This window comes from Pangasianodon hypophthalmus, chromosome 7 (assembly GCF_027358585.1).
Source record: "Pangasianodon hypophthalmus isolate fPanHyp1 chromosome 7, fPanHyp1.pri, whole genome shotgun sequence".
NCBI classification, from domain to species: domain Eukaryota; kingdom Metazoa; phylum Chordata; class Actinopteri; order Siluriformes; family Pangasiidae; genus Pangasianodon; species Pangasianodon hypophthalmus.
The window spans coordinates 24,301,982-24,314,586 of record NC_069716.1 but is presented as its reverse complement, the minus strand read 5'-3'; the positions used below and the strand labels follow the sequence as shown (position 1 = coordinate 24,314,586).

Genomic DNA, 12,605 nt, shown 5'->3' with positions numbered 1-12,605 from the left:
AGTCCTAGATATAGGATGTAATAAAAAAACAAACAAACAAACACTTTTTTCTGGGGAAAAACATAATAATACAAGTGATTTATAAAATCCCTTTCAATTATTCTGCATATCTTTAAAAAAAAAGTTATGATGAAGAGATGATATTTTTTCTCAAAAGTGTATATGCCTTCACAGCTTTTTTTGTTGGATAACAATAATAGAGATTCATAGAAAAGTTGTAGATCAATTTAAAAAAAAAAAAAGCCATTCTGTGGGTCAGGGTTCAAGCCCCAGCACCGCCACGCTGCCACTGTTGGGCCCCTGAGCAAGGCCCTTAACCCCGTATCACGGCTGACCCTGCGCTCTGACCCCAACTTCCTAACAAGCTGGCTTATGTGAAGAAAAGAAGTTCACTGTGCTGTAATGTATATATAAAGACTACTTCTAAAAATATTATGGTAAGATATCTATGTTAAGGTGGCACAGTGGTACAACATTACCACCTCAGAGCTTCAGTGTCTCTGTGGTCAGGTTACTGGCTGTGCTGATTTTGGCATGTTCTCCCTGTGTTCATGTCAGTTTCCTCCCACTGTCCAAAAACATGCAGGTAGGTGGATTATATATGCTAAATTGGCAGTAGGTGTGAATGAGTGTGTGATGTGTGTGAATGGTGCCCTGAGATGGACTGGCATCTCATCCAGGATGTATTCCAGCTTTGTGCCCAGTGTTGCTGGGATAGACCATCATTCCTGTGACCCTGACCAAATGATTACTGAAGATAAATGAATAATAAATATCTTGGTTTCTGAGTAAGTTCTTGAGTAGACATTTCCTTTCTTTTATTTATTTCCTTTATTCATCAAACGGCCATTAGATGGATTGATTTGTGGAATAATGAAAAGGAGAAATGTGACCATTCAGCTTAAAAAATGGAATAATATAAGAAACATCTGACCCCCAGAATGTGGGCAGTGAACAAAAAAAATAGTCATAAATAAGTAAACTCTTGCCTTGAACTTTTCTGATATTTAATTATGCAGTCTTTATTCCTGTCGATCAGAAGAAATGAGATAAGATCAGATAAAATACGGCTTTATTGATCCCTGGTGGGATATTGATTTGCTACAGCAGCTTGGATTAACATAAGAGAAAACAGAAATCAATATACAACCTGGTTGAAAAAAAACAACAAAAAAAACAGAAGAGAACCAAAAGTTTTGTTACTTTCTTGAACATTGTGCTCATTCCAGCACACTGATGTCCTAATGTTACATTATCACATTCCTACAAACAACATAAAGTGTGCACAACATTTTGCATATATAAAATACACTCCTGTAAGTGATGGTGCAGAGGAAAGAGGGGTATCGCATGTAGTTTACAACACAACAAATTAATGATTAAAACAGCATAACCTGGGAATAAAAATGTTATGACAAAGATAAATAACTGGTGCAAATGATACACTGCATCACAGTGTATCAAGGAATAATGAGGCAGAATATAGTATATAATATGTTAAAACAAATCAACGTGATCCAGTGCAATAGATGTGTATGTATAGTCAGATAAAAAGGTATTGATATCGCATATTGATGGACAGGACCCTTATGTTGTAATAAAAATGTGTTGGAGTTACGGACGTTCAGTGCCAACAAGGTATTACGCAAAAATCCACATATATACAGGACTGTACTGATATACAGGAATATTAATATGGTGCAGTAGTAAGAGTGGCACCTTTACGTGAAATGCAGGACTATACTAGTACAGATATACAGATAGCATGTTAGCAGGTTCTGTCTCTTTTGCACACTGAGTGACTTGTCCATAATGTTACTCCTTTGAAATAGTTCATATGTAGTTGCATATGTGCTTTTTGACTCTAAAATACAGCTCACAGAATTGTAAAATATCTTGGCCTGCTTTTTATATGTAACTCAGCACGGATCCTTTTCAAATAAACATCACTGAAACTATTCTACAGTCAGAACGCAGTATTTAGGATGTGTCACAATTGCAATTCATGTCAACAAAAATGAGTTAAAAAGCACAGGTTCCTAGTCCTGGAGCATCCCATGTATCTGCACATATTAGTTCTTTCTCTGCTTCCAACAAACCTGATTCAGCTTCGCAATACTGCCAAAAGTATGTGGACACCTGACCAACTGCCACTCTTCTGGGAAGGCTTTCCACTAGATTTTGGATTGTGGCTGTGGGGATTTGCCCATACAGTCACAAGATCATTAGTGAGATTAGGCACTGTTGTCAGGTGAGGAGGTCTGGGGTGCAGTCAGCGTTCCAGTTCATCACAGAGGTGTTCAGTGGGGTTGAGGTCAGGGCTCTGTGCAGGCCAATTGAGTTCTTCTACTCCAGCCTTGGCAAACCATGTCTTCATGGAGCTCTCTTTGTGCACAGGGGCACTGTCATGCTGGAACAGGTTTCAGCCTCTTAGTTTCAGTGAAGGGAAATTGTAATGCTACAGCATACAGAGACATTCTAGAAAATTGTGTGCTTCCAAGTTTATGGCACCATTTTGGGGAAGAACCACATATGGGTCTGATGGTCTGGGGTCCACAAAACTTTTGGCCATTTAGTGCATTTAGCAACCCTTCCTCAGTTGAAGTGGGTGTGTTAGAACAGGAAAAGTACTAAAATGTGCAGGACATGGCATACTCCAGGAGGAGGGCTGGGAACCTGTGGATTAAAGTATTTAGCAACAATGAAAAATCAAACCGAGCTCAACAGAATTCTTATGAAAACAGCGACATCTGCTGGTCAAAGCGTCCAGCTGCAGAGTTAGAGAAAATCTCTTCATATTGTTTTGAGAAGAAATATATACAGTGCTGTGCAGAAGCCTGTGGCAGATGCAGAGGAATGCTGTAAAGCAAAGATGCCTTCACAATTAATGAAATTAAACATTTCTACTCAGAAATACACTATAAAACACTAAAACAGTAATAAACTAAACAAAAGCAATATTTGGTGTGACTACCCCTTGCTTTGTATTAAAGAAAAGTGATAAACAAATAACTAAATAAATAAACTTTCAGTAATCTCAGGTAATAGTTAGTTAGTTAGTTAGTTAGTTAGTTAGTTTTATTGTCCACAAGGTGGGAATTTCACCATACAGTATAAACAAAGACATCACCACAACAACCTAAAAAAACCAAACAAAAGTAAAAAAGCAAAAATACATATAAAAAATATAAAAATCTAAAACTCAAATTTGTGCAGTTTTACTGAGCATCTTGGAGGAACTGCCACAGTTCCCGATAATTTGACTGTCGCACTTACTTCTTGTTTTCATGCAAAACCCAGCAGCCTTCAATGATGTTTTTGTCTCAAAACTGGTCTGTTACATTATATGCTGCTTTGATATGTTATATTGAACAAAGTACTCTTTTCAAAAGAGGAGATGTATTCCTAGACTTCATGTTCCATGTCAACTTGTTCACTGAGTCATAAAACATTTTTAAATTTCGTGATTTAAAAAAAAAAAAAATCTGAAACTGAAAAGATGAAATTTCCCAACCAAAATTAACAATTTTACAGTGTCATCAACTCTAGAAAAGCCAGTGTTACAGGTTACAGTCTAACAGCAATATCATGGGTTCATCTATTGCAATTAGTTTATAAAATGCATGATGTATTCACATGGATATCTGGTTCCAGAAAATGTAAGAGTAATTGCAAGTGCAAAATAGATGTATAAGAGATTCTGGCTTAAGAAAAAGAACATATGAGAGAGATATCATCCTCATGGTGAGACACATGGTGAAATATCTATTTATATCTAAATCTTTTAAGCAAGGCACTGCATGGGTAATATCTATGCAACACTTTAAGCTGAACTTCCTGTACCTCACAGTAAAGATTTATTAGTCTCAGACCAAATCTTATCTTTTGTGAAACATTTTCTGATATGAAAGTTATTACACTTCTTATCCAGGATGTTAATACCACCAATAAAAAGATTTGGACTCTGTAGAGGGAATCTAATACGAATCCATTTTGCCTCTTATTATGGACTGCAGCCGCTTGTTAGATGACGCGATGCTCTGCTATCGATTAGCTCTGTCTATCTGTTCGATGTGATCGCGGATCGACGCGTGCCCCTGACAATTCGAAGTCTGGCGCCAAACTGTGTTGACATCTCGGTTTAGTCTGATTACCGCTTGTTTGTTTGTTTTTCTTTGATGTGGCTGCTGTTTGTTTGTTTGTTTGTGTTTATCTAACTGTCGCTAATGGACACGCAGTCCTACATGCCTGTTCCTCCGGGGGTCGGGATGGAGGAGAACTTCTTTTCCCTCGACGACATTTTGCTGTCGCACGAGCGGCTGCCCTGCAGAACCGACACCTCGTTCCCCAAACTCGGGTTCCTGGAGAAATCCGGCGAAACACACGATATACCAGAGGTAATGTGTGAGAGCTAGCTAATTGCTAACTCCTCAGGTATATACTTTGTAAGAGCTAGCTAATTGCTAACTCCTCAGGTATATACTTTGTAAGAGCTAGCGAATTGCTAACTCCTCAGGTACAATGTTATGCAGTATCATGTAATTCTGGGTGTATATTATATGAGGTTTGTGGGAGTGTGAATGACCTCTAATGAAGACTTTAACCCTCCCAAATATAATAATAAATACATTTAACAGTAAACACTAAGGTTTTTACAGCCGTGTCAGAAAGACACATGAACAATACACTTTGTAACACCCCTACAATGGACCGTACCATACCATACCCAAATCAAGCTGTTTGCACAGTACCTACTGTATTTAAAACAGCTCTCCATGGTTTCATATTGGTGTTTAAATGTACAGTATCTTTCAACATGAAGTTGGTGATCATATATATATAGAGAATTCTGACTGTATTGTATCAGATGGCGAGATATAATATCTCTAATATGTAGCTGCTTATCTTTTTGTCTGTGTGTTACAGGGTACTAAGATGGAGATGCCTCTGTGGTTGGCGAAGGGTCTGTACGAGAGGAAGAGGCACGTGATCTCAGTGGACCTGCCTAAAGTCTACCGTGAGGGCTGGAGGACGGTGTTCGGTGCCGACGCCAATGTGGTGGATCTTCACAAGATGGGTCCTTATTACTACGGCCTGGGCTCACAAATACTGCACTTTGAGAATGCAGAGAACCCGGAGATCGCTCAGTCTATCCTACAGGTGGGGGCTTGGCAGTGAACCAGATGTGGGAGTTAAAGTAATAGTGTTTTTGTAGGATCATAGAAGTTTTACATTTTGATGTAATTTATTGAGTAGCCTGCATTAGTAGTGCCAGAATCTCTCTCTTTATAAATTTTATATAATTTTATATAATTTTATTTCTTTTATTATTCCTAAGGGTGTATATATAGTTATAGTTTTAACTTTTCTTTCTTCCTTCCTTTTTCTTTCTTCCTGCACTTTAACTGTCTGTGAGCTGCTGTGATAAGTGAATTTCCCCACTGTGGGATCAATAAAGTTTCGTTTCTTATCTTATCTTATCTTATCTTCTCTCTCTCTCTCTCTGTCTCTCTTGCATGACCAATCTAGTAGAGTGAACAAGGCAGTGAAATGTGCCCTATATGTTCAAAGTTTTTTGGACCCCAGACCATCACACCCATATGTGGTGCTTCCCTAAACTATTGTCCCAAAGTTGGAAGGACACAATTGTATGGAATGTCTTTGTTTGCTGTAGCATTACAATTTCCCTTCACTGGAACTAAGGAGCCCAAACCTGTTCCAGCATGACAATGCCCCTGTGCACAAAGCAAGCTCCATGAAGACATGGTTTGCCAAGGTTGGAGTGTCCTGCACAAAGCACTGACCTCAGCCCCACTCAATACCTTTAGGATGAACTGGAATACGGACTGTGCCTCAGGCCAACTCTTTATTGAATTGGTTCACAGATTCTTATCTTGAGTCTGTGTGACTGTTAATCACCTGCATATTATAATGTAGTGACATTTTTGAGCAGCATTTTGGATTAATACAAATACCCTAATACCCCGAAAAAAAAGAGTCAAACTGCCCCAGGATTGTACATGTCCTACATGATGTGTGTTTACATGTATTTCCACCAGGAACTATTTCATAAACTTTAGCACAGGTGGAGCTGGAGTGGTGGAGGGTTTTGTACACTTTTCTAATGGCATGCAGCTCACAGAGAAAATGCATTTGAAGTGTGAAATTGAGCTTCACATGTGCGTGACTGCTGCTGCACTACTCCCTGCACACGGCTGGATTAGAAATGCTACATTAATGTTAACAGCATATAAACAATAAAGCATAACAATAAATAACACCACAATTTATCTTCTTCCATGATTTTCTTCTAATTTAGTCATCAGGCAGTTCTACCCTATCACACAACTGCTAACAACCAGGGAGGGTGAAGGCTTATCCTGTGCTTCCTCCGAGGCATGTGAAGCCAGCTGTCCTCATCTTTTCAAACTGCTGCCTATGCAGCACACGGACGAAAGCGCTATCTGCCCCCTTCTGCACGCATGAGCTCACAGACACCCATGACTGGCTAGTGCTGCTGTAAAGACCATGCCCAATTTTGCTCTCTTGGGCTCTATGGCTTTGCCACCAACAGGATCCAAACTCACGATCTCCGGATGGTGGGGCAAACGCTTTTCTGTTGTGCCACTTGGGAGTCTCAGAACACCACAATTTTAATATAAGCAACTTATATAAAAGTTGTATATACACAGATGTTTGTTGTCTCACTGCAGTGTTGTTTTGAGGTGGCTAAACATCTGTCAGCCTGTCTAATCGTCTATCAATTCGACTATGTATCAGTCTATATGTTCAAATTCTTGTCTATTCATCAACATACTGTGTCAATCATAGGACAGTGGAAAGATAATATATGAATTAAATGTGTTTGTTTTATTATTACTATTATTATTCCTTTTAGTAAAGAGAGATATCACTGTAGGTCCTGAGAATCCATTGTATGCCTGGAGTCCAGCACAGTTTGGTGATTTTCCTGCTCACACACATACCTTCAAGCAGGTGTGTTAGAGCAGTACAGTCACCGAACTGTGGACATGCAGCACCAGACACAAGTTCTCCCCTCATACAGTACCTCTGTTTGTTTGTTTTCCTGTTGTTTCCAGACGTTTATCGGCCGTTTCCGCCGCACCATGGACTCGTCCCAGAACGCCTATAACGAGGACACATCTGTGCTTCTGGAGCGGCTAGACTGCCTGGAGAGGGCGCTGTTCCGCTCAGGCCAGAATGGACTTAATGCCTTCCAGCTGTGGGAGAGAGGCAGAGCGTCACAGCTCACCGCCTCCAACCTCGTGACTAACTACCGCAAGAGGAAGATCACTGAGCTGCAGTCCTGAGCAGCCGAGCACAGATCAGAGCGAGAATTAGATGTATGTGTGTGTGTGTGTGTGTGTGTGTGTGTGAGAGAGAGAGAGAGAGAGAGAGAGAGAGAGAGAGAGAGTGAGGTGAGAGGGATGGACAGGCTGAGCAGCCAGGAACAGAGACACTGATCAGAGAGAGCAGGATTTTGCTGTGTGTGTGAGAGAGAATGAGTGTTATGTGTGTGAGAGGGAATTTTGTCTTTAATATACCTGTGAAGTTTAAGTTACTTTTAATAAAGGTAAACCTTTACTGTTTTGTAAGGATGGGTCACTTGAATATTGTGCAGTTTTTGTCTTTTATTCAACACCATTGTAACTGCGCTAGCAATGTTACTCTGCGACATCAGCACAGAGAACAAGCACTGACTTCTTACTAGAATACCAAAATACAACACTAACAAACAAAACACCTATAAATCATATCATATTCAATTTAGTGTCAACTATAAACTGATCTTTTATGCAGTGAATAGTTCAAGATGTGTACCTGAAGTAAGAGCTGTGTCTTTTGGCCAGCAGAGGGTGTGTTTAGTGTGTCACTGTGTTTATGCTCTTGTGCAGGAGACAGAAATTAAAGGTCAGTTTAAACATTAAATTACACTGAAACATCTGTGTGTCAGCGCTAACATATACACTGTGTATTCGTGTGTGCTCATTTAGGGAATAGTGACCTTTCAGCGGGGTCATCTGAGGTTTGTGTATTAAAGGTGACAATCAGATATTGCACTGTCAGAATGGAAGTATGTGTGTGCACAAATTTTCATTTGGGTCAATAAACAAAACAAATCTTCACATCTCTCTCTCAATAATACAATACAAGCATTAAACAGTCCCTGTGACATAAACAGATGTGTGAAATGGAGGTCAGCTCTGTGAGTTCTGTAATGGAAGTTATCGGCATTAGCCTCTGGCATATCGATCATGCAATCACTGCAGACTGTCTGTTTGTTGGACCAGGCAGATTTTATCGGCTTTTACAGAAAAAATGTCCAATCAAAGAGAGGGCAGTTCAGTGTCCCAGTTTTTCTGTTATGTCATGAGTTAATTTAATGTTCTGCTATGTAATTTGTTAAGCCATGCTGCTCATCTTATAAGGCAGTGTTTCTCAAAGTGGAGTCTGGGGACCCCCAGGGGTCTTTGAAGCATAGCCAAGGGGTTGGTGAATTTGACATTAATCAAATTTATTTTATTTATCCTTGGGTTCTTATTGTGATGAGCCAGTATGACTGGTTACTTGAATTGAATGGGTTTAATCCAAACTTAACTTAACTCAAAAACAAGTACCCTGTAAATAATGTCAACTTCAACCTAATGTGTTATGTCAGTGGAAAGGTCAGGAATAAAAAGCTTTATGGCTGTAATTAATAGACAAAATATTATTGTACACAATAATGTTCATGAAATAAATTTGTACTGGAATGTATTTTACACTTAAAGGGGTCCCTGATTACAAAAAGGTTTGAGAGCCACTGCTATAATTCATTCTGGGAAATATTTAAAAAAGCCAAGAATCAAGATGTTTTACTTTTTTTATTCAAAATATATTAGCTGTTTATTTTGTTTAATAAGTATGTACGAAAGAAGCATAAATTTATCACTCAGATTAAGCCATATGTCCCTGTGTTATTCAAGCTTGCTGTTTGAATGTCTCCAATCTCTGATGTCTCCAATCTCTGGTCGGATTGGACAGTCGGGTTCTTGTCTGGTTTAAATGAGTCTTGATAGAACGTTACCAGTTTAAGAGACTAATGACCAGAAGGTGGTAAGTTCAAATCGCAGGATTGCCAGAGAACTGGGCCCTTAAAAAAACACTAAAATGTGTTTTTATATGTAGGACAATGAGTATTATTATCTGATTATGATGCATATTACCAGAGGATAGAAACTACCATTAAATTAGATGTATTGATATGGTATCTTCTTCCAAACCCCAGAGAAATGAAGAGTTGCATATCAAATTTAGCATCTCATGTAGACAGGTTTTGTTGGAGCATTAAAAGGATGTGCTGTGTCTAATGTGGTGGATTGGATTATCTGATTTCCCTCTGTGTGATTGTAACAGTATGCCTATGGCCTTCCTGGTCTAAGATTCAGAGCTCCTTTGAAGACCTGCATTATTCATAAATAGGGATGTGACTATACAGTATATGAATATATGAATGTTGATGTGTGATGGGAATATCGCTGGTTTCTTGTAGGGGTGTTTATTAGGTTTGAAAACATCAGTGGCTTTGGATAAAACAACTGAGACATGTAAGGGGTCCAGGCACATCATAAACAGATTTTTTAAAATATTTATTTACTTTTTACATTTTTACATCTACACCATTTTCAAGCATTAGTAGTGAGAATCTATATCAACCCAAATCATGTACTCTTCATTAATAAATTATATTAGCAAATAACAAAAGGGTGTGTGTGTGTGTGTGTGTGTGTGTGTGTGTGTGTGTGTGTGTGTTTGTGGGGTGGGGGGTTGGGGGGTAAGGACATTTGATAATTAGTGTCTGATGGAAACTGTTGATATGTGATGAAGGATGTTAGTGGTTTATAGTCAATGTTGCTCCTTGGTTTTTGCTACTAGTATTGAATCAGCATCAGAAAAAGGTTGTAAGTGCTCAAGTGTGCGTGAGGTACGTGTGTGTGTGATAGTGAGAGAGAGAAAAACGGAGAGAGATTACACTCGACTATATTTCGAAAAGAACAGACAGTCCTGGAGGCAGAGAGAGAGAGAGAGAGAGAGAGGTGTGAGGATTAGACGGCTCTGCGCTAACACACCCACACTCGTCTTCCATTTGTTAATCTCTCTGCTCCTATGCTGCTAACAATACACAGCATTTTTAGCCGGGTGGGAGGCTCGGAATATATTTTCCATTTTCTCTTTCTTGGTCTCCTCCTCTGTCTCCAGCTCTATATAGTATAACTCATAAGTCATAAGTCTCTTTCATTTCCATCTTCTCTAGTTCATTATTTTTCTACTCTCTTTCTTTCTGTTTGTTTAAGGCCCATCCATCCATGCATCTATCTATTCATCAATCAATCCATCCATCCATCCATTGGCAACCTCCCTTAGTCACTAGCCAAGGTTGGAGCACAACCCCCCCCCACACACACACACACTTTCCATGCAGAATATTTTAACCACATTGTCTCCCAATTTTAGCCATTTCCAACCCATTTGCTAGTTCTCCCTCATCACACGACAGCTACTAACCAGGGGGTTGAGGGCTGTTCTGCCAAATACCCTCTTCCATATACATGAGCTCACAGATGCCCACGATTGGCTAGTGTCACTCTGATTAACAGGAGAGAGAGTAACAGCATCTTTCCCACCCAGAGAGCAGGGCCAGGTATGCTCTCTTGAACGCCTGGCCATGGACGACTATGACATCACCAGATTCAACCTCACACTCTCCAGACTACAGGGCAAATACTTTGTTTTTATGATTATTTATATTCTTAACTATGTGCATGTGGATGTAATCTTCACGACATTGTAAGACGTTGATTCTGTAACCATTCCTGTGTTGATTTGGATGTATGTTTGCTCTGATTATCTTGAAAGATCTATCTAGTAGCTGACTTTTAACCTCTTGGCAGAGGCAACAAAGATTGGACTGCAAGCATTCTGATATTTAGCAAAATTTATGATGCCATCAATCTTCACAAGTGTCCCGGGACCACCTGCGTAAAACAGCCCCAAAGCTTCACTGACCCACCTCCATTTTCCTTGTATGCAGTCCCCATTTTTGCCAATCATGCTGAACATGTATATCGAAAAAAAGTTCAATTTTGTGATTACAGCACATGATGCCACTTGATGCCAATGAAGCTTGGTGCTGCTTTTTGTGGGGTGCTCTCAGGGAGGCACAAGATGGGGCAGAGGAACTGGTAAAAGGCAACAACAGAATGCCAGGGGACTGGAATATAAGTGGGCAGCACTTCTGCCTCACAGCTCCAGGGTTCTGGGTCAATCCTGAGCTCAGGTCACTGTCTGTGTGTTTTGCATGTTCTCCCCATGTCCTCATGTGCTTCCTCAGTGTTCTCCCAAATACATGCATGGAGGTAGACTGGCTATATAAATTGCCTCTAGGCATGAATGTGTGTGTGTTTGTGTGTGTGTGTGTGTGTGTGTGTTTGTGTGCATGATGCCCTGTGATGGATTGGCATTTAGGGTGTATTCCCAACTTGCGTCTTGTGTTCCCAGAATTGGCTCCGGATCCACCACAACACTGACCAGGACAAAGTGGTTAATAAAGAGGAATGAATGAATATGTATTCGTTCTGGGTGTTAATGATATCTTTTAAAGGGAAAATACTATTATTTAAAAAAAAAAAACTTCTTATGAGCATGATTTTTGTTAGTGTAATGGTAAGTAAATGTCTCTCTCTCTGTCTCTGTCTCTCTCTCTCTCTCTCTGTGTCTATCTGTCTGTCTCTGTCTCTCTCTCTCTCACCATCTCTGTAGGGGTAATTTTAACACCTCAGGTGGGTGCTGTGAAGGAGTGGCTGTATGTGAGAGGCAGTATGCAGGGTGTTGATGGTGCTAATGGCATTCGATTACTAGGTTTGTTAGGTCTAAATACTGTTGAGTGGGTGATGGGAGAAAAAAACCTATTAAGAAACAAGCATAAATGTTTTATATTTAATGAAAAACTCTATTTATTTCTGTATAAAATTAGTGAGTGAGAGTTTAACTTCAACTTTCATTAAAACATTTTTGAACATCCGAGGGTTTTTTATCCAGGCCATGCTAAACCAGGCTTCCACAATAGACCTAATTTTGTATGTAAAGACTTATCTAATGCAAAGACAGGTGAACCTGGAGGTTAAACCAGTTCACAGAGTTCTACTAGCATTGCTTATGCTTCAGACTGCTTTTTCCTATTTTTTCCCCCCAATTTGGTAACCTGCCAGTTCCCACCCACCAGTCAGGAAAGCATTATCTGCCCTCTTCCGCATACATGAGTTCACAGATGTCCACAATTGGCTAGTATCACTGTGATTGACAGGGGGCGGGGGGATGCCATCCCTCCCACTCAGAGTACATGGCCAATTTTGCTCCCTTGATCTCCCAGCCACAGATGGCTATGGCACCATCAGGATTCAATCTCGCGATCTCCCGATGGTAGAGCGACCGCAACTTGGGAGCTCTGCTTTATATTACTTAACACTTAGCTAATACCTCCGGCATGTTGTAATAACACAGTGACTCTGACACGCAAACGCCAGATAACTCAGGCTGCCAGTCGT

At 39.9% G+C, this 12,605-nt stretch overlaps 1 protein-coding gene across 1 annotated transcript; it reads left to right on the top strand.

Moving 5' to 3' along the window:
- The first annotated feature begins 4,052 nt into the window (after window positions 1-4,052).
- gins3 (GINS complex subunit 3) lies at window positions 4,053-7,632 on the top strand. Its single transcript, XM_026946505.3, has 3 exons — window positions 4,053-4,397; window positions 4,927-5,160; window positions 7,101-7,632. The coding sequence occupies exons 1-3, from the start codon at window positions 4,227-4,229 to the stop codon at window positions 7,329-7,331; spliced, it is 636 nt and encodes a 211-aa protein (XP_026802306.1). The 5' UTR covers window positions 4,053-4,226; the 3' UTR covers window positions 7,332-7,632.
- Window positions 7,633-12,605: the final 4,973 nt, after the last annotated feature.

What these genes read in the sequence shown, in the direction of transcription:
- gins3 (XM_026946505.3), top strand. Translation starts at nt 4,227, where the DNA reads ATGGACACGCAGTCCTACATGCCTGTTCCTCCGGGGGTCGGGATGGAG. An exon ending in AAACACACGATATACCAGAG is followed by an intron (nt 4,398 to 4,926) that starts GTAATGTGTGAG and finishes TGTGTGTTACAG; the next exon opens with GGTACTAAGATGGAGATGCC. An exon ending in TCGCTCAGTCTATCCTACAG is followed by an intron (nt 5,161 to 7,100) that starts GTGGGGGCTTGG and finishes TGTTGTTTCCAG; the next exon opens with ACGTTTATCGGCCGTTTCCG.